This window comes from Diuraphis noxia, unplaced genomic scaffold (assembly GCF_037042655.1).
Source record: "Diuraphis noxia isolate RWA-SAM2 unplaced genomic scaffold, SU_Dnox_SAM2 contig0004, whole genome shotgun sequence".
NCBI classification, from domain to species: Eukaryota; Metazoa; Arthropoda; class Insecta; order Hemiptera; family Aphididae; genus Diuraphis; species Diuraphis noxia.
In genome coordinates this window covers 26,944,579-26,969,145 of record NW_028301714.1, presented here as the reverse complement: position 1 = coordinate 26,969,145, position 24,567 = coordinate 26,944,579, and the positions used below count along the sequence as shown (strand labels likewise).

The 24,567-nt window shown below is 28.1% G+C and overlaps 1 protein-coding gene across 1 annotated transcript in view; it reads right to left on the bottom strand.

Moving 5' to 3' along the window:
- Positions 1-24,567, bottom strand: part of btsz (bitesize) — a 72,380-nt gene that overhangs the window by 39,120 nt on the left and 8,693 nt on the right. The window contains exons 2-4 of the mRNA XM_089226180.1: positions 9,975-10,202; positions 5,510-5,613; positions 4,552-4,989 (exon numbers count right to left, since the gene is read on the bottom strand). Coding sequence (XP_089082306.1) covers positions 4,552-4,989; positions 5,510-5,613; positions 9,975-10,189 — 757 coding nt within the window. The 5' untranslated portion in view covers positions 10,190-10,202. The remainder of the gene's footprint in view (positions 1-4,551; positions 4,990-5,509; positions 5,614-9,974; positions 10,203-24,567) is intronic.

Sequence of the window (24,567 nt, the reverse complement as noted above, 5' to 3'; positions counted from 1 at the left end):
GAATCAAGGACTATATGGCAATGTAGGGAATGTCCATTTAGTCTTATTTTCGATTGTTTACGAAATCATCTATATATATATGTTAATTTATCTAATTATCTTTGTTGTTTTAATCTAATAAAATATGGAAAATTCGTGATCAAACGACCCTAATAGGTCACGTTTATTGACAACGTCGTCGCACAATATTAAAATAATGAACGATTTTCAAATATAGTTTACGAGTTTTGGAAATGAGATAAATATTATACTAATATGTATATTATCTTACAATAATTATATAATATGTGACATGGGTTTGAAATAAAACATATGAGCCAAATGGTACAATTTATATGAATAAACTAGACCACTGTATTGTCGATTGCACGCAGGAAAATAAATAATAATAAATATTTGTTTTGACAATAGTTACCTAGGTATAAAAACGTGTACACAAATATTTTAAATATTTATAAATAACTATATTGTGTAAAAAAATAAAACATAATATAAAACATATTACCAGAAAAGTATAAATGATTAAGCTGAATTTGCCTTGAGTTAGATTACCTAATTACTTTGAAGTATAAATGAATTATATAGAATAACACTTATGGCTATTTATTTTTAAGTTTATGTTTTTCATAAATATTGTATTAACAAACTTGAATTGAAAAAACAGTATTTTTGAAAACGAAATCGAAAGCAAAATAAAATACTCATCGTCATCGTCCATTAAACATTGCAATGTTCCCACGACTTGCGTAAATACAATTTGAAAATGTATATAATCCAAGAAAATTAATTCTTATAATATATTTAAATCATAATGTATTATTACTTAATGTGTATTATACCTAATAATACTAATTTCAAAAGAAAGTTTTTATAAAAACACAATTAAATATGTACCTGGGTAATTATATTTAATTTGCATAAATTTGTGTGGGGATTTCATATAATATAATATATATATAATTGTATAAGCATATATAATAAATAGGTACACTGTACAGGGTATTTTAGTGATTATAGAACCATATGTTTAATTGGTAAGCGAATCGAAAGTTATTTACTTATCATATCTACAGAGACCTGATAAAGTGTCAATGATAATTTCAGTAGTAAATTCGTTTATGTTCTAAATAATTGAACTCCTATTAGATGAAATTATTCTATACACAATTACTTGTATATACTAACTTTCTGCAGATTTTAATTTTGAAAAAGTAATGATGAAAAGTTGTCGGAGAATGTTAATTTAGTCATTAATTAATGACGCGATTAATATAACTGAGAATTATTTTGAAATACAAATTATATACATTTTCTATTGGTCGCGAAGGGTAAAAAAACTTAATTACAAACGTCGTTATAACTTTCCAAAGATAACGCATCTATCATGCTATATCGTATATCTGACATATATATCTAACATAATGAGTCAACCAGAGTTTTTTTCAACATTTAAATTTCTTTATTTTGTTTGTTAAATCTAAAAAAAAAAAATTATATTAGAATTAAGAAAAATACATTCTAAATAATATTTAATATAATATACTTATTAAATAAATAAAACCATTGCGTATATAAAAAAATTCAGCTTGAAAATGTTTATCCAACACGATGGTTAGAAGGTTAAGTTTCAACATTAATAATCTAAACCGACAGAGAGATTATTTTTGTATGTAAAACATAATGAAACATTAAGTTACCGGTTGAAGAATATGGATCAATATCTTTTTATTTAATATCATTATAATATTATATTATACGATTTATACGAACGTATCAGGTCATCAGAATAAAAAAGTACTAAATGTAATATCATGTTTTTATAGGTATACGTTCTATACTTGTCGTTTTAATAAAAGTAAGAATATAACACAACACAATGTTACATATTATTTTAATGTGACATCATTGTCCACCGCTGACGTTAGATAACAATAAATGTTTTGGATAACAATAAGGAGTCCGTGTACACTCACACAGGTACAATACACAACTGACACAAAACACATTGCACGGAAAACTTGGCAACCCTGGGTGTGACAAATGAATGCATAACAATGGCAATAGGCCGGTAAGCACAATAGATGGATTGCCGAAAGAAGTGGCTGCAAGGTTAACCACCTCACACACCAATGGTTGAGAGCATCGTGTGGGAGAGAAGTAGAAAACCTATACTGAACAGAAACGTTATCGGTTTTTGGTTAAGTACGTGGTTATGCCACCTTGTGGACATCCATGCGCATTTAAATGCGTATCGGATACACTTCAGGCGTAGTTCACCTAAAAAAAATACTTTACAAAATAAAGTTAAGATATTACTATATTAGTAGTTCTTATAGTTATTTTAATAGTAAGCAGTAGCTTTTTTTGTTTGTTATATCATCTTATATAAATAATATATTCAATATAAATATGTATATTAAATACATAGAACAACTCTTAAACAATATTTTTTAATATAAAATGCATATGATTTATTATCATTTTACTAAAAACTTATTATTAGCTATTTAAAATAATTAGTATTTTTAGTGAATATTATTTTTTCATCAAGTTGACATCCTTACTACATTATATTGTGTTGCGCAAAATTATTAATAAATTACAATTTTTAAATAAAATGGCATAATTAACACGGGAACAATATTGTTAAATAATTTTTAAATAAACATCACGTTTTAATATTATGAAACAATGTTCATATTTGATAATATTTTAGAATATTGCCAAAACTGAACTCATAAAAAAACGGTCAACAGCAAAATGCTGATGTTTCGAAAACAATACCTAACTGTTAAATTACACATTCATGATATTTAACGATTATCATTGTGATAATTTTTTCCATTTATTTCCACATATTAAGTTTTTGATTGTTTGTAATAAAATCTGAGTTAAAGTCGAAAGCTTTCAGTTGTTTATCATTACTTTATAGAAGAAATTGAATTAAGTTGAATTAGGTTATATTTTGCATTTAACTATAAGTTATTTTAATAATTTATTGTTTTATTATAGTGAAGTGTATTTATTTACATAATTTGGCTGGAAGATACGTTGTTTTTTAACTGTTTTAGTCAAGGGGCTAGGTAAATTAAGTCCGAGATAAGTTTGGTACATTTTGAAAGCGGTAAATTGAGTCCCGGGGAAAAATAAGTAGTAGGTAATTTGAGTCCCAGGGAAAAACGATTTATATGCATTTAAAATTTGAAAATGTGCACTATAAAATTTTTATTTGTAATTTGTTGACATTCATTGACTGCATGTATATAATTTTGAAAATAGCAACATGCATTTTTATTGCATAAAAAATAATTATATAATTAATAAAAATGCATGTTGCTATTTTCAAAATCATATACATACAGTCAATGAATGTCAACAAATAAAAAATTTATAGTGCACATTTTCAAATTTTAAATGCATATAAATCGTTTTTCCCTGGGACTCAAATTACCTACTACTTATTTTTCCCCGGGACTCAATTTACCAACCCCGTTTGTCAATACATCTAAATAGTATTTGGTAATAATTGAATATAGTATATTCAATATACCATTAGAAAATATTTGTTATGCTTTTGATTGTTATTTTTTAACGCAGTTAACACTAAAAACTATAAGAATAAAAATAAAGTTGTTAGGTATTAAAAAATTTTTTTGTACATTATATTAATATGTTTATAGAGCCATAATTGAAATTTTTTCCCAGCTTGTAATACACTTATCATATGTATCTTAATGCATTTATTTCATAATGAAGTATAATAATAAAATTATTGTAACAAAATTAAAGACAAAAATGGCTTTATATTATATATATGGCTATATCCCACATTAAGTTGCCTATTTATAACGCCTTAATATGGTATATAATTTTTATAATGCCAAGTACTTACGAGAGCAATACAGATCATAAAGATTAACGTTTTAAGTCTTTTTTTTTTCACAAATAGGTTTTTTATAATATTTTTTTTATCACGAAAACAAGTCAGGTATTTTTTTTTATTGAGTTAAGGCTTCAAAATCTGAGGTAATTAGTCAGTTTTCATGGGAAGAAGACAGTTGATTTGAACCACGTGTATATGAGACGAGGATTCATCACTAAAAACCTGAGTGGTCAAATATCCAGAACTAGCAACGAAAGCCGATGTTAGACTTCAGAACACGTTAGTGATTGCAGAATGCAGCCAACTACCGTGCCACACCAGACCCCAAATAGTTTTTTTTTATTTTGTACTTAGTATTGTATAAGTAAGGAACGATATTATGCTTTTAAGGGGCTTAATATAGGCAAATCTGGTAAAATATAATCCAAGAAAAATTGAAGAATTATTATACAAGTAAAAAAAAAAAACATTGACTAAGGGTTCTATGGTAATATCTCGGGTCGTTCGTTATTTCGAGTTTTTAAGTTTTCAATTGTATAGCAACCAAAATTTCTAAATTTAACATTTTGCAGGTAGATGTAGCACTTCATTAATACGGCGCAGCAAACAGAATGAATCCCGGCTAACCATAAATATCAAAAAATAAATTAACGTTAAGAGCAGTTTACCGGGCGGAATATGTTTGAGATCTTCTTGTACTCGGGATAGACATCCGGTCAGAGCGGTGGTCACTTGCTTCCGACGGTCGTCCTCGGATTCGTTGCCACCGCCGGAATGGTCGACGTCGCCTGACGTCTGCAGCGAGGAGACATCTGTGATGGCTGTCCCCGCCGTCGTTTCGGGGACCGTATGCATGTCGATGACGTGGCCACAGGTGTCCACCAGGTGGACAGTGTTGACATACACGGCCGGTTGCCGTTGCGTCGGGCCGTCGTCCGGCTTCGTCGGTCTAACGGCGTTTGGTGCGGGTCGTCCAACGCGTATGGCCGCTCCGACGACACCGCCGCTGCCACCGTTTCGCTGTGGCCACGGTACGCTACCTCGTGGCATGCTGCTGTAGGCTCTTAGTTCGGGTGACCCTCTGACGGCCGACCACGGAGATGAGTCTATCGACAGAAACACACATAACGCGTTAAGCACACGAAAAGAGAACGAGGAGACTAAACGAACAAAAACTAACGTAACGAAAAAGTATGACAACACACACGTAGGCACGCGCGCGCTGGCGGGACGGTTGCCTGTAGGAGGAGGAGACGGCGTCGATTCATTAAGATCAACGGACTTTGGTGGGCAGACTCGTTCACTGGTGTGCATGTGTGTGTGTGTATAATGTTATGAATAAATGAAATAATATTGTAATATATATATTATATGTTTATGAGATAGACGCGAAAAGAGTTGTAGAAAATGAAACGACAATGAAGACGTCGGAGGAGGAGGAAGAAGAGAAGAAAGACTGCGATGAATTTATACAATTGTTTCCAAGTTGTATATATTATACGCTCGAGTTTCGTAATGAATGAAATATTAATAAATAATAAGACAAAATATGTATATACGCCATGCCATCATACGTCGTGAACAATAATGTGCTGATATAACGATTTATCGTCGTTGTCAACGTACCTTTAAACGTCAGAGACCTGCTCAGTTTAGTTTCGTTTTTTGGAAATTTCATGTTTTCTGGCGACAAAAAATCAACGATCCATTCTTTCGCCGGCTCCAACGATCTGAAATGACGTTATATATTTTTATCGAACATCAAATTATATTTCTTATAATTATAGTATTTACATATCGTCATGATGTTTAATATAAGGAAAAAACTATAACATATTATCAATTCAAGATATTAAACGTCAAACATTTGTAAGTACTTGTTTGAAAACCCACGACAGTTTTATTTCACAGAATAATAAGATTTTGTTCCTTGAGCTTAAAAGTGTAAAGGCATAAGTTCACTTAAATAATTTTCGGTAAGCAGACAATTTTTTTGTCATACCTGCATCAAAAATTTAATTTTCGATACCGATTGAAGATTAAAAAATTAACTCTTTCTATCCAGTGGACAGTAAATAAATGTTTCCGTCAGGAATTCGGAAAAGTTTTTGTTTAAATCAGATTAATATATTATCTACAATCTAAAATCTATTATATGAACGTATAGCCTGTATAGGTACGTTTTCCTTGTAGTATGCGGCGTCTAGCGTCAACTACCAGCTGGTCATAGTCGGCATAACAATGACATGCTATTCCAAAAAAAAGGTTAAAACATTCTTATATTGATATTAATTTATAAAAAATAAAAAATGTATTAACATAATAACTAATTTTTTTCGATATGAAGGAAACTATTGTGTATATTTTTTAACTTGTTACACTCTTGTAGGAACTTAGTATTTCCTAATCTATCACCATGTTTTACAATAGCTTAGTATATTATCCGGTAAAACAGGTGCTTCAAAGTGTTATATACATAAAGGTTTCTATGTATTGGAAGTTAGACACATAATATATGGTAAGTAGAAATTTCAAAAAGATATATTCATCATTGTCACTATATTAATAAAATAACCTATACGGCTATACCTATTTTTAATCTATAATTTTTAAATTATTTGTTCGGTGCTAATAGTTAATAGTCATTACGAATTGATAATTTAATATTGTGTTCAATAGTTATAATGTTCCTCATATAAAATTCATACACTTAATTTGGATAATATAATAATTATAAATTGGATTTATAAACCTGGATTAAATGAAATGATTTATGATTTATTATTGCTTTCGGATTTATAATAATATGTATATACTATGCAATTGATAGTCTTATGCCAAGGTAAACGAAAGTAAAATGTGTTTACAACACTCAGTTAATGTATCTTATATATGTAGCCTGTACCAACGTCCAACAGTGATGCAAAAAAAAAATTAAACATCATAAAGAAGTGAATATTAATAAATAACTAACATTAATAAGAAGTAGAATTAGAAATTAGCACAAATAATATTATTATTTTTTGAATTTTCTGAAATATCGAAAAAACATTAGTTTAAAAATAAGGATTAAAAAGTCATCTGAACAAGAATATAATACACTAATACATGTAATAATGTTTTTGTCACGCCTGCACTGAAATTTTAACTTTCGATAGGTACCTGCTAAAACTTTGAAAAGTAGCTAGATCTCGTCTAGAGTACAGTAAGTGCTTTTGTCTACCCAGTTAATGTCTTATCAAATTATTAAACCTGCATGAAAGTATCGATGATATATTTTATTGTTTGATATATCAAATATGAGACGATAGGAGGGTTACGATTCCAGTTCTGTTCTATGACATAGTTCGACAAAGCTAGAAACAGATAATAGCAAGAATAGAACATTAGGATTTTTGGATTATTGTAACATCGATATGTATATAGATGCTGGTGGAGGCGGTAGAGGCGTGACACATAATATAGAATGTATGGCTCGTGCAGGAAGGCAATAATTTCAGTCTTGGGCGAAAGCAGAGTTTGCCTGTGAGGCTTGTGCAGCACACGTCATCCGTGAATGAAATAACTCACTCCCCTTACTACACAATATACTATTAAGCTTAATTATTTTCCTCGTATGATTATTAAGTTTAAAAAAACTTAATATTTTCTATACCGTAAGGGAAAAAATTTTATTATTATTTTCTCAGAAGTTGCAATTATATATGCGATCCATTTATTATAATTCAACGTATCACGAAATAACGCAAAATTGTGGTGATTAAAATACTATTTATTTATTTATTTATTTATGTTCGGGTGCTACTGTAATGCTAATATAATATGCTGAGAAAATAATTGATACAATCGGATCGCGATTAATTGATAAAACTAATTATAATGAATCGATTTATATCATTTTTTTTTTTTGGCATATGAAGGCCTAAAAAATTGTTTATGATGTATATAAGATGTGATAATTTTTTAATATTTAATTATTTCGTGAAAATTTCAAGTTTTTTAATTAAATCACAAAATCGATTTTAACTGGTTTTAAAATTTTTTGTTTTTCCTCAATATGTTTTTGTTTTTCTGACTTATACATTTTGAAAAACACTAAGAATATTCTTTTATTTTAACCTTCTAAAGTACCAACTAAATCGAATTTACTAACAGAAACTTCCTCAAAATTAAAAACCAAAGTATTTTCACTGCTTCAAAATGTGAAGACAAAAAAAATCAGAATCTTAAATGTAATATGTAATAGTTCTTCATTAGTTAAACTTATACTGTTCTAGACCACCAAATGTATTATATATGCACAGTGTTTTTTGAAAAATAAAGATATTAGTTAGAAATTTTGAGTTGTAATTCAAAATTATTCGCAATTACGTATACACTTTGGACACAATATAATTTCAAAATATTTAGAATAGGTAAAATTAAACCATGAACCTATTATTTACACTGTTCAGTGGTGATTTATAAAAATTAATTCACTAACATTTAAAACGGTATACCATCATAAAACCTAATTGATAATATTTTAATACATGCAATGTTTTTGGAAAAAAACTAGACTAGTTCATCATACCGTGCTATTCGGGTTAGGACGCGCTCACGTTTTAATATCAAAAATAACAGAGTAAACGAACTAGACATTCCTACTGAATGTAAAATTATCCGTTAGGTATGATTTATTAAGGCATAGTAATTTTTTGTTTACCAGTTTCAATAGTGTGCTGTTAGTTTTCATGTTAGAGTGAATTAACATATTGTCAGTCTTTTAAGAAAAATCATTATCTGTGTTATCCCGCTGATTTTTTACGATATTTTAATTTTTAAGTGAGTTATGAACATGTAAAATATTAATATATGAAAATGTTTAGAATTTAATTTAATTTTCATAATGTAATAGGAAATTATATAAATAAAATAACCAAGTACACAAAAATGTTTGTCTTTTTAGTTGAAATATTTCTACGAAAATATTATGTTATTTAAATATTGTATTTGACTCCTCTGGTTACATTATAAAAATTATTTCTGTTAAAAACACTATAAAGAGTTTAAATGCATTATTTATTTCATATTTTTTAAACTATTTACTAACTCAAATGCATTTTTATTCATGGACATAACGGCTTGTCGATGATTTATATAGATGGACAAAGTTCTTTGTATTATTTATATACATTCTACATTCATTACTGTAGGCTTAATTCGGATTTTGAATAATTGTGTGGGTATTTTAATACAATTATTTACGTGAGTTAAATTTTAGTTTTTTTTTTTTTTTTGCTTAAGCTTATTATAATCTTTGTCTTATTAAACATTATAAAAACTCAGATGGCGCACTTACTACACAAAAAATACTTCGAATCAGTATCACCACTAATAGAGAAAATCTGTTTTTTATGAGAAATTGTTGATTATTAACTAGGCAACACTGATATTTAGCACTCTTGTCAAATTTATAATCATTTGTCATATTATTTTTTTGCATAACGTTGACTAAGTTTCTATATGGTCATACAAAAGGCGGCCATGTAAAAATAAAAAAATAAAAAATGGAGTACAAAAAAAATTTAATTTTACAAATTATCACTTGACATTTTTTGTATGACAAAGACGAAATAGTATAATGTACAAGTACCTATTAAAAAACACCCATTATGATTTAAGGTGGAATAACCGGCAATTACACACTTCCTTTGAACTGGTCGAATAACATTAATGCAGTAAATCATTCATGAGAGAACCTACTCATATTATAGAATTCATGTTATTATACTATAAAAAGAAAATTCAAAATTCAAAAATACATAAGTTTGTGCGATTTCTTAAATACGTTCAAATAATGGGTATAAGACGTTTTAATAGGTATATTCGGTATTCGCAGCTTAATAGTTATGCTACAAAATCGTTAAAATTTTTGTTTTTTGAGAAAGTTCCTACATATTATAGTACATCGGTATCATTACTTTATAATAATTTTTATGTAACACGTCAGTTAAACATAAAATATTCAAGATGGATAGTATATTGTACAAGTATATGTCAAAGTTATTTGATCGGTATTAGAAAATAAACAATATTTTATACTACGTACTCAATTTTTTCTTTGTGACAACGAATGCACAGCCATTCAGGAGCATGTATGGCGGTTGAATATTCCCTGCAAGACATACATATCCGTTCACGGCAAGCACGACAATTGGCCCCTCTATTGATTATCCGGCCCAGTTCGGCTCGGCATCGAGCACAACTGTGTCCAGACCATAAACTAGACTCGCATCGTAATACTTCTAATTCACCGCTTGCCATACTTTTGTATTGCCTGGAAAAAACAATCATGAAAGTAGGTGTTTTTAGCATGAAGATTTTGATTTATTATTGTTATTTTAAAAATAACAAATATATTGTTAGCAAGGGCTTCCATACAGCCCATTCTTCACAAAAATTAATATTGTATTTCACACCATTATGCTCATACATTTTTTATACCTAGTTAAATTATAAAAACTATTGAACTTGACTTAACTATTATTAGTAATAAATAAATATGCAATATCATAAATATCCAAGTCATAATTATTACTTTTATTGTTGTTTACTAAGAATTAAATAAATGTAAGAATGAATAATGCAAACAATAATGTTAATTCATAGCACGCTGTTATTAATACTTGTTGATTAAGACGTACATTATATAAACTTAATACACGACAAAAACACAGTTTCATTATTTTAAATTCAACTAGTTGTTTTTTTGTAAGAGGACAATTTATTTCTTATGAGCAACGACCTTAACTATCATTGGTAAAGGAAATTTATTATTTATTTTCCTCTAGTTCGTCTCGTAAGACATCTGTTTTCTCGTTGTCACGGAGAAATCTATTTCTAGTTTTCCGCCAATGCTTATGCAATTCGTACATTATCTTAAAATGTATGAAAACCCACTTAACAAGTAACAACTTTAACGCAAAGAGTTATTGTACGTAAAACGTGTTAAACGGCACTCACGATAAAAATCCAATGTATATTTTAAACATATAGCTTATAGGTAATATACATCTGATGTTTGTATACACGTAAAACAATAAATATGCACAAATTACTTCTGCCCACATTTCATTAGATTATCACGAATATAATAAAAAGATGTTATGTGAATTGCCTACCGGTTCTATGATCCAATTTCATGACGTATGTGTGTCGTCTTTAATAGATGTGAATCCGTGAATAGTGATACAACAGGAACCTATAATATTTTTCATGAAATACTTTTACTATTACTTTTTATTATATACGCTGAATTATACTGTTCATAATCCAAACTAAACATATCTCAAAATTGATTTAAAAGAATATTTTATTGTGAAATCTGTGAATTGGTTTGGTATTATTACATGGCATACCTACCAACAGTATTCAAATTTTATTTAAATTTTTTTATGAAATATTTTCGAAGTGCTAAATTTATTTTATTTTTTGTCGACAGAGACAAAAAAATATAGTATAATGTGTAATTATATCTTGGAATTCAGGGACTTCACAATTGTGAAATTAATCTTATACTATTCATATTTGGGCACGGGCACTATATATACATATTAACTAAAGTATAAACTATGACATATTATTAGCCTTGGCCTCGTAGTAAAAATATAAATTTAATAAATATTATGTACTTGTATTATTATTATGAACCAAAACATTCAGACCATATGGTGTTTGAAATTAAATTGATGTACAATAATAATAAATGATAGTTTGATTAAAATTGTAAATTAAAATTAAGTAACTTGATTGTATGATTGTTATAAAATTGGCTTATTTTATAAAAAATAATGGTCTACGATGTTTGGATATTTTTATATATAATAATTTCCACCTATCATGACTAATCATGATGATGACTATCCTATTTTATTTTCTATACCATCAATCATAATTACGAACTCGTTTTTTTCGGTATAATATAAAAATAATAATATATTATTCGGAAAAAATGTAGTCCAAATATACAATTGCACAACGAACACACAGAGATATCGATTTCTCCAACAAAAACACATTTTTTTTTTACATAATTGTCAACGGAATTTTTATTAAGTGATGCTGATATAATATAGGTACATTATTGTAATTAACTAAATTAGATATTGTAAAAACATAAATCATGATTTTATCATGGCAGTAGGTAAAAAAGATGACAATATATATTTGTTATTACTCGTATATATAATGCAAAATATCATTACAGAAATTATCTAAACAATTCCATGTTACGAGTTATTATATTTGTAATTGAAATGTGCTGCAAAAATGAAAAAAGAATACTTAACTTATATTTACATAATTGCCTTAATATCATGTTTCACATATACAATGTCACTTCATACGATATAGATTATATACTGTTAATCTATGTTGTATGTAGTTATTTAAAACAATTATGAAGTGTTTGTTTATCGTTGATAAATAACACTTGTAATTTTAAACTCATACAAAACATATTATAAAGCACCTCATTTAATAACATACACAAATTTAAGACCTCACTGTGAATTAGTGAAGTTTTAATAACAATTCATTTCTGTATAGGCTATACAAACATATTCAAGAATTAGGAACTGAAATTTAAAAAAAAAAACCAAAACGTACCTAACAATCAATATCGTATATATCGGTAATTGAATAAGTTATTCCGATGAAGTGGTCTTTGAACACTCTTTGATCGTAATAATTAGTATATTATATCTCAATCAAAAGTATAACAGTAAGTAATACTAAGTCACTAAGAACTACAATATTTTGTGAGCATTATAGTTACTTTGGAAAAATATTGGTAAAAACTATTTTTAGTCAATTGTATACTACCAGAACTGTTAAAGATATATTATTTAAATCATAACGTCTGTCAATACACTTTTTGGCACAGAGAGCTCATAAAAGTACAAGTTCGTTCCTGGTCGCTTTTATTTAATGAGGTCATACAATATGTGGGCGTGAATGGAGAGAATAGAAATTAATAATGACAACTAAAATAACGAATGTCAAATAAAATATTGAAATTACCGGAGAAAAAATATCAACACGGTAGAAATGTGTATAACTATTAGACACCAAAATTAACACAACGTGTATTAGACTTAATGAGAAACCATAAATTATACTTTAGATTTAACAATAATATATGTTTACAACATTCTAAGTTAATAATGTTAGGAAATAATATAATGTACCAATTGTATCATAAATTACATTATACAGGTACAACGAAAATAAAAGTTATAATTACACAAAATGATACCTAATATTAACAATGATAACTTAATAACTAACAATGCCTTCGATAATTCAGCGCAAAATTACGCTGTATGTGATAGATGGCATTTTTTAATTCATCACAACCTATTACTTGGCGAACCACACAGCGGGTTCAACAGGTTAGAAACAGGATGGTTAGATGCATCATTGATATTTTTATTACTGATACCACTAGAAATTTTGTAAGCTTATAATCAATAATGATATTAGGTATATGATAGCGAGATATTTAAAATTTGTGTTTTAGTTTCCATCACAATCATATTCATCAAACTTTCTTATCACATACATCATGTTATTATGATCATGCTTTCAGCAGCGATGAATTATCTAAGGCACGGTAACTTAGTTTATTATTGTTGCAAACGTAGAATCATCATCAATAAAAATAATAAAAGTGTCTAGCAGCAAGATTACTCGAAAGAGACGACCAACGTATAGGTACGGGTATGATACTCGAGGTTATATTTTATTCATATGTGAAGTTCGCAAACGAAACAAAAATACCAACAGTATATTAAATACTTAATAGTGGTAATAATTAATAACAATAATATGTAATCTGGTAATCATATTATAATACCTATACCTAGGTAGTAACTATACGTACTAAACAATGTACTTCTGTTACTAATTATTATTATCGTAACTGGTGGTTGGTGTACTCGAGTACTCGACCGGTATCTCTTCATGAATATAATAATATATGCGTTTGTGGTGTGCGTGCGTGTGTGTGTGTGTGTGTGTGTACTGGTACATGAGCGAAATAAACAATGGATGACGGTGACGGCAATAGAGGAACCGGTACGAGCCGTACCGGCAAACACACACACACACGCACGCGTGCGCTCACGTATTCTATACTTGCGTATTTTTTCATATTATAAATAGTAATACAGTCGAAGACGATGAGGAACTAAGAAAGAAGAAGTGAACTAAGAAGTCAACAGGGCAACGACCAATAACACACACACATACGCGCAAGCGCGCGCACAATCCACCGTAGGTATATAATATAATAGTAGCGAGTCTTTCAACTCACGTATGTGCACACACACATATGTGACAGCACTGTACCTACTACAACCGTCTGCTGTATTGATAATTCACGGTATAATACTTCAATACTTACGTCATAATATAGGCGTTTCCGTTACAATAATTATGAGATAAGAACCAAAAAATGGAGTAACTTGTAATTGTTTCTTCCAATTTACACATTACACATAAGTGCCACCGAGCATTTTATATGCTAAAGAATAGTTTAGATGATATGATTATTATGATTATAATAATATTATTTATTAGGTATATTGTATACTTATATATTATATAGTATATAGATAATACGTATATAATATAGTATACGTATACCTAGTCTTCTATTCGCTACAATTAGCAATCTTTGAATGACTTACATATACTGTTGTTGAAACTAAAATAGTAATAAATCTGAATTGAATCGGCATTGCACGCAGTCAATAATTCATAAAAATAGTTTCAAAATCAATAATTATTTTAGACAGTAAAATAATGTCTTGATGAAGCTAAATCTTTTTTTTTTAATATTTACGAAAATTACAATCTATATCTCATGGCACAATTATATGCCACGTAATATGGCAAATTTACGCTCAGCAGAACACTGTTAGCTCCTTTAGTTTGAAATTACAGTGAATCGACCTATTATGAAACTTGATGGTAAGAACATTATCTGTGTTTGTACGTTGGTTTTTCACGATAATTCAATTTTTAAGTGAGTTATGAGCATTTTTAATGTACTGTTTATTATATGCTCATATAACTCACTTAAAAATAAAAACTATTATCATTTATTCAGTATGAGGTTTAATCATTACCTGGTATATTAAAAAATTTTCATTTTAATGGTTTTAAAAACAAAATTAAAGTAACTAATTATTTTGTATATGGTATGAGTAAAACACGGTTAGATACTAGAAAAAAGCTTTATTAAACGTCAGATAATTCGTATCAGAACACGAAGTCGGGTGTATTATGAACTACGTATAAACACTACTCCGAAGATAGCACAATATTATTATTTCTAAAACACATAACAACAAAACATGCGTGAGTAAATAATAAAAAAAAACCTTTTTTTTCCCCTATGGTATCGAGGACCGGAGAAGGAACTATGTTGCCAATACTTCTCCTCTATAATAAAAAACCCTGTTTTTCGATGTTCAATTCCAAGTACAATCTACGCAATAACAAGGGGTCATTTTAAGTTTTAACCCGGTTAAGTGTTAATCCAGAAACAAATTTAGAATTCATGTAGGTAACAACAACAAAACTGTAAAATATACAAGTTAATTACTTTCGAAATACTTAAGAGGTTGTTTTTTTTGATTTATTTAAAATCTAGTATATTGTTTATCGTTATGTTTTTAATAATTTATTAAACAATTAATTAATTTTTTTTCTATAATGTAGTATTTATTCATATATAATAAAATATAGGTACTTACTTAATTTACTAGCTTTTACTATATTTGAAGCATCGAAATTAGAATAATAATACGAACTTAACCGAAATAAATTAAATATTTAATTATAATATAATATACTAAATATAGGCTACAACTTGTAAGTATTTTTTTTTTATAATGAGTATTTAAAATAATTCAAATATGGGTATTTCTGTTGAATCCAATGCAATTGCAGGTCGGTATTGAATTTATTCGTTGAGCAAACAATAGACTTATTGTTATTTCTTGTTTTTTAAATAAAATAAAATAATTTATTTTGTATTTTACATATTTTTAATACACGTGTTAATTTATAATTATATTAATATATTATATGTATACCAAAAATGTAATTAATATTAGTAATTAGGTCACTTCCACAATACCTGGGAATTCTCCGAGACGTTTGAAGTGTAAGTGGTGTCGTGATCTCTTAAATTAAATTATTAAATTTATTATCAAGCTAACAGAAAGTTTCATCAATGGGTGGCTCCTTTCATCAAAATGTCACGATCCGTCAACTTTTATCTAATATTCTTATTGTGTATTTCTTGTAAAAAAATATATTAGTAATTCATTTCATAAAAAATAATCTTTAATTAATCTTAAATTAAACTACCTATATTGTGTTTACGTTGTCATAATTTTCACTTCAAAATAGTTAATACAGTATACCTAGTACCTATGTCCTAAATGTATATAATATATATTATGTATGGAAAAAAAACAATAACATGTTAAAGTTATAATTCAAAATTAATAATATACTTATAAAGGTTCATGTTGAATATGATGTACGTTATATTATGAATATTCAGGAAGTATTGGATTCATAATAAATTAATAGATCTATAGCTTTATCTTAATAATCAATGCAGATTATGAAATTAAAAGGGAACAATACAAACAACAACCATCACCATGTAACTATATAAACCTGATACGTCAATGATAATTTATTGCAATTACTTACAATATGTTATAACAATAATATTATATATTATGCAATAACGATAATAGAAATATGAGATCAAAAGAGGAGTAACATTATTTGAAACAAATTGAACAAGATAGTACTAATCAACTATTATTTGGTGTAGGTACCGCATCTTATTGTGAATTGCTTTTTTTTTAGCAGTGGTGAGAACAAATTAAAAAAGTAAGTACTTGCAAAGAAAAGAGTTGTTTGTTAAAATTTAATATTACTATACAAGCATATGGCTAAACGTAAAATATATAGTGTATCGAATGCGTAAATGCATGGATATTATATGTACTTTTAGAAATTTTAATTGAAAAATTTAATTGACTTGAAAAGTTATTGAAAAACTAGGTAAACATAAAAATCATATATTTAAGTAAAACTATAAATAAAACATAACTAATTAACTATGGTTGCTACTTGGTACAATAAGACTCATTGAGAGTTCCGATTAGATAGGTACTACTATCTACTTAATTTAAGTTTTTAGATTTAAAGTAATAATAATGAATAACAAATATTTTCATCCAAGCAGTAGGTATGTAATTGAATTTATTTTCACGCTGTTTAACATGATAAATCATGACAAAAATTTAAAGATTTAAACCAATTATTATTTATGTAAAATATAAGTATAAATGAAAATAAAAGAACATACCTAATGTATAATAATAAATAAACTATTTTCATAAACTAAAATGTATGTACCTAAATAATGGGTCATCATTTTGTGAATAACATTTACATAAATTATATATAAGTATCTATTATGATTAAAATCTTTTAAAGTTGTACGTATACTTCAATCCCATGGTATAGAGATATAGAAAATAATAAGTTGTTTAATTATGTTGCATTAATACAAGTTTATGTTTAAGATTAAAGAAAACAACGATTTTGTATACATAATATATATTATTGCAATAAATTGTTATTAATACCCAAGTAGGAAATAATGGTTGGTACCTAGTTGTTACAGAATAAACAGTAGGTAACTATAGTAACTACGAATTTAGTAAATTAACATACGCCATGCAGTTGGTATATAATAGATAAGCACTTCAGTTTCTCAAATCTCTTAATATGGTTCAGTATTCTCAAGAATTTAAATGTAGAAAATCGTATGTATTAATTTTTATCGAAATACTCAATTATTTAATAAACTGGACCAAATCGTAGATTACATTAGTATCTATATCTTATATTATTAATACCCATCGAATATTGATGGTTTCGATGTAACAGTTATTTATTTTAGTTATTCACTCTGTATTAATTTTCCCATTAGTTATAAATTATAATAATAATTTACAAAATACAAAGAGTAATAACAAAAAGTACATTTTAGATTTTCTTTTGAATTAACGGTACTTTATCTTATTTGACATAGCCCATAGGTCATTATTTTAGTCACAAGTTCACAACTCACGATAAACTAAGACATTTAAGGACTAGGGATGATCTTTATATACCGTTTTAGATTCTTTCTGTCATGACGAAAGAAAATTTAATCATACTTAACACTGCAGTATTACTGTCCAATGTCTTATGACAAGAACAGTAATGGAATATAATTTAAGAAAGACTGGTTTCAACTTCATTATGACCAAGTACAACAATGTTGAACCGCTATAGTTGTAAGTTAAGCACGCAGCTATACGTTATATCATACTCTGCAGAAAATACAATTTTAATCAACACTACGAGCCACCATAGAATATTACTTAGTGTCATAATATTAATATTATAGCAGTTTCCAGGATAATAAATATAAACTATGAAGTTTAATGAGCGCTTTAATCATTTTCGCAGTAAAAAACAATTTTTTTTCCACTAAAATTAACATTTTACTAGGGCTTTAAAGTTATTCAACTTGGAATAACCGCCAATATCAGATGTTTACCTTTATATAGTTTACCTTATATAGTTATATAGTTTACCTTTATATAGTGTATAGATAATATTATAATTATAAGTTATAACACATTGAACATGAGAACGTATGGCTAAAAATATTTGTGTTTATTTAATTTGTGATATCAAATCAGTATAATAATCAGACGGCAAACTTTTGTCAATTCAATAATAAAAATAGGCGGGTAAGTCGTGAATGTCGCTCTGCTGTACAGTAGGTTACAAGTGGGTTACTGTAATGGATGGAATTAAATTTGAATCCAATGATATTATATCATTGTATACGAAAAATGATTCTAAGCGAAGACGGTTTATCTCTCTAGGATATATTATACATTATTAAAAATTTTCAAATCTTAGATTTAAAAAGAAAATTTTTTATGAATTTCTAGTTTAAAATAATTTGCGAATTTTTGTGATTTTCGTGATTTTTACATAATATGTTGTCAAAATTCAAACTTTGAATGCTTGTAAAAAAAATAAAGACTACGCATTTCTTTTATTTTTCAATGGCTAATGTAAAAATATGACAGGAGCCATGTATTAAATTTTCAAGTCTTAGAATTAAAAAGAAAAACTTTTATGAATTTCTATCTAAGATAATTTGAACATTGCAGTAATTTTTACGTATTTAGTCAAAGTTTGAACTTTAAATGCTTTTAAAAAAAATCGTCCCTATGTATTTTTAATATTTTTTAACTACTATTGTTACAATGTGTCAGAAGCCTTGTATTAAATTTTCAAATCTTAGATTTAAAAAGAAAATTTTTTATGAATTTCTAGCTTAAAATAATTTGTGAATTTTCGTAATTTTTACGTATTTTGTCAAAATTCAAACTAATTCATAATACCTCATATATTATCATAGATATATACCTGGTTTGAGAATAAATCGTTATCGTTACGCGATTTCATAAAAATTTAAAACTCAAATGCTCAAAACATTTTTCCTATAACGATGCTTCGAGTTTTCTCTATAGCTATTTGAAGGAAAACTTAGTGTTGTATTTTTAAACCTTAGTTATAAACACACAAAATTTTATGATTTTTCAACTTTAAAATTACTTGCAAATTTTCGCGTTTTCGACAGATTTTGTAAAAATTTGAACTATAAACGTTTATAAAAAAAATTGTGACCAACGATTTTAAATTTTTTTAGCTACAATAAGGACAACTCATAAGGAACCTTGCATTAATTTTTCAAGTTTTTTTGGTCATCCAAAATTTTTTTACCGACATTTCAAAAAAATTCTCATAAAAATCGAAAATTATCAGTGGTCTTTGAATAACTCAAAAAAAGTCAAAATTTTTTGAAAATTTAACTTTATATAGATAACATTAACATAAACATTTGGTGAAAATTTCAAGTATTTACAGTGGTTAGTTATTGAATTACAATCATATGAAAAAATCGATTAAATTCCCGTTTTTCTTTCACTTTTTTTTTTGTTTTTCTCGATTTTTTTTTATACTGTTGGAAAATGTTAACTTTTGACCTCTATAATGCACCAATGATATTCACTTTCCCATCGGAAACCACCCCCAAAGTTTGAAATTGAAGCATTATTTCGACTAGTTATGCTGTACACAGACAAAAAAAAAAACACATCGTTGTAAAATCAATACATTCATCACTCCGTTCAGAATCTAATATGTGTACTTACAAAATACGCGCAGTAAACTAAAACCACAAACCGTTTTTAAATAACGATCTTCGTGAAAAAAAATAACAAAAAATACCACAGGATATTGTGTGTATATTTAAGAAAAAATAATTTCTACTACCACCGTAAACATAACAACGGCAATTAATATGGTACTCTATGTTTTGAATAATGTTTTTTATTATTTCATTTGGATTTTCTATCCTAAGGAATATATTGCCAGACCAGTTCTGAAATCGATACGATCTTAACGTTGCTGCGGATAAACTCGGCACACACGCCACTCTATTGTTTGTATAGGTATAGAGTGTAATTACCGATAAACGGATAGGCGTCGTAGTACGTGAATTATAACCTGCACACTCGCGACTCACCTTGGCCGTTCATGACGCAACCCAATAATACGACGAAGGTAGCGGCGGCGGTGATTAGATACAATTTTTATTATAGAATTTATCCAAACAAAGGAGGTGACCGCATAGTATTAGCAAGAGTCTCGGTCACACACTTGAATTCAAGTAAAAACTTACCACGGTCGCCCAATTTCCGTCGTCAAATGATCCATAAAACTCGTCGTATAGCTACCAACACAAATGCAAAAATTGACTATTTTTTAGCACACTTGTTGCATTAAATACACTCAACAAAAATGGAAATTAATTAAGTTATGCACATAAATATTAAATACATAATTATATAATTATATATCGACTATTACTATTTACTACTATGTAGGTATAATATACATGAAATTATGAGAATGGAATGTAGATACCCATACTAAAATTAATAATATAATATGAGTATTTGAGATCACTCCATAGACCCTATTATAATATATACAAGTCTTTCCTCCCGAAAAGCGAAACTACACCTAACATTTATAAAAGTGAACTTCAAGCTATTCTCGAAGGATACCAAGACCACATATTCTTCTTTACGGATGGATCCAAAACAGACGCCGGCGTAGGCGCTGCAGTTACATTCGGTGAAACCAGACGAATGCTCAAGCTCCCTGACTATTGTTCAATCTACACGGCCGAAGCCTTGGCTATCTCCCATACATTAGATATTATAAAACAGGACTCAATAAACAAATCCATTATACTAAGCGACTCCCTTAGTACACTTACAAGCATCCAAAATTACTTCCAACCTAATAGCATTTCACAAAAAATCCAGAACCAGATATCATTTCTCCAAAACAACGCACAGACTATCTCCATGATATGGATACCTAGTCATATCGGCATACCTGGAAATGAGATAGCAGACACATATGCCAAACAGTCCATCTCATCTCCTCACTCTCTAATCATCGGCTCACATACTCTGCAAGACTCAAAACACTTTATTACTGATCACATTCTAAAAAATTGGCAACACTCCTGGTCAACCCAACGTACTAAACTAAACGAAATCAAACCCAGCATTCTCCCATGGCCAACCACTCCACTTACCAGGCGTCAAGAAGTAATTCTTAATAGACTTAGAATCGGTCACACATGGTTAACCCACAAACACTTAATGTCCAAAACGGATCCCGAACCTTGTCTCTCATGCGGCGAAACACCTTCAGTAAAACACATCATATGCTTCTGCCGTGAACACAACGTTGTTAGAGTCAACCTCAAACTAGCTGACAATCTCTACGAAGCTCTTGGTCCTGACCCCGACAACACTCAGAAGATATTTACCTTTTTAAAATTAACTAAATTATATAACCTAATCTAAATACACCTTCACACCCCAAGCTTGAAATGTATAAATATCCCTCCTTTATCACCATATGCTAAATTTAACTTCAGCCAATAATCTTTGTTGTTGCGGCTTAATTTTAAATAAAAAAAAAAAATATATACAAGTACAATGACTATAGTTCACCCCCATTGAGAATATACAACGAATGGATAATACAAATATTTTTTGTTCCATTATTATGTTAAGCACTTGTTTTCCATACAAAAAATATTAAAACCACAGTAATTAATTAACTATCTATTTAACACCCACCATATATTGATGTATAGTCTCATCTTACAAACGTAAGCACAAGTGAACAAAATATCAAATTTTAAGTTCACGATAATCCATATCACTCAGTTATTTTTAGAGAATAATATTGCAATTTAAAGATATCTTAGACTTACATCGTATACTGCAAACTTCAGTAGTTCATAATACTATAGTGGTGAGTGACAACCATAGATAATAAATTAATAAAGATTCTTTATTTTATTATCTATGGTGATACCTATTTTGCAATTATAATTTATAATATTTCTAATCAAAAATCGTTCTACTGATAATTCATCTCAGTATACCACCATTCTGGAGACAACCCCTCTTATGCGATTAATATGATCATGTGACATTTATTTTACTATCTTATCCATTTTTTTTATAATATAATATTTTATATATTATCATCTAATTATGTTCACTCCACGGGAATACGGGATTATAATTTGTACTTATCACACAGCTCGTCGGGCAACCATATTATTATTTATTATTATTATTATCTTAAATCGTGATGGATGTTATATATACGTGTATACGTAGCAATGTAGCATAAACTAAGATTGTACCTAGCATATTTGTTCAAACACCACAGTAGATGGTACCATTATACGATGTAGTTTAATGGCTAAACAACCTATAGTCATAGACTATAGTACAGTATAAGAATATAATGTACTTTCCTATAGTATACTGACGACCATATTAAACATAAATATAGGTATTATAATAGCGTATACGGAAGGAAATTATAAATTATAAATCATAGAAAAAAAAATAAAAGTAACTAAGTAGAAAAATAACAAGACGTTCTTAAAGTGATTGCGATGGATGTGATCGACGACTGTTCGCAGTAGTGAGTTATATTCTGGTCACGAATTTGTGAGGAGGGATCAGATCAGCGCAATTTTCTCAATAATATTCTTGCGTCTATACTTCATACTTACTTTATAAACTATTATACACTACTACTTCACGCTTCACAATAATGAATACGCCATATATTACCGGGGAACATCATAATATCAATACAAATATCCGCGAATAGACTAGATGTTGTGGACCTTAAATGACATAATATGCATTTTGTATTACTAATTTGTATAATGAATAACAATTATTGTTGAAATAATAATGTCAATTTTAATAAAATAACGAAACAAATGAACTTCATCGATATTAGAACATACATAGTGTATGTATTATGTATAATATTACTCTATGTTCATCGGTGACATCATTCATCGCGCGGTTCGTACGAGGAACAAGCGTATAGTAGATGTTCAACTACCTCTTCCACGCTTGGATTTTATTCACTTAATAAAAATAACGTGAAAATATTATGCATATTGTTTACATATTTTTTTGTTTAATATAGCCCGCTTTTGAAAATTGCTACGTACGCCACTGATAGTACTCGGTTCTATGTTATTATGTTCATGTATTAATTATTTATTTATTGTATTCTAGTTTAGAATATCTAAAATAAGGATTTAGAGTTGATCGTTTCATATCAACGAAGTTTAGATTCTCAGTGGAGCAATGAATTTATCCATTTTGGTTTTATAATTGTTTTTTTCTTATCTGACGTTACCTTTAAGAGCAGTGAAAATGCTTATTACTAATTTCTAGAAGCAAATTGTATCTAGTTGGTACTATGCTGAATATTAATCTGGAGTACTCAAAATAAATACCATCCAAAGGATTTTACTTAATTTTCCGAAGTATAATACATTTTCTAGCGAGACAAAAAAAAACCGAGATAGCACGCTTTTCCAATGACTAATTATTATTGTTAGTTTTAAATTATTTATATATGTTATTGTTTTGGAGAATAACGAAAAAAAATTATAAACAAAAAACTCCGTTGTTAAAATTAAATTCTACGTAGCAATATTAGATGATGACTACGATTTTCATTACGAATGCTTGTTTTGTCAAAGTACACAAATACGAACGTATCTAATTCTTTTGTCATATTAATAATATATTATATTTCGTTTATTCTTCAATATTATATGATACAATAAGGGAAACATTAAAAAACATTATTATTCAAAATGTACTGATTTTTCTCAGAATATTTTAATATATTAGTAAGTTATGTGGTAGGTAAATGTTATTAATAATAGTATTATCATTAGGTAAAATTCCATTTCTAAATAATTAAATAGTATTATGATTATGATTTCTTATGCAGTATATGAAATCAGAGTATAAGTTATACTTATTTATGATATTAATAAACATTATGAATACTTTTTCTAGATATAATAGAAATACATTTTTAATGATCAA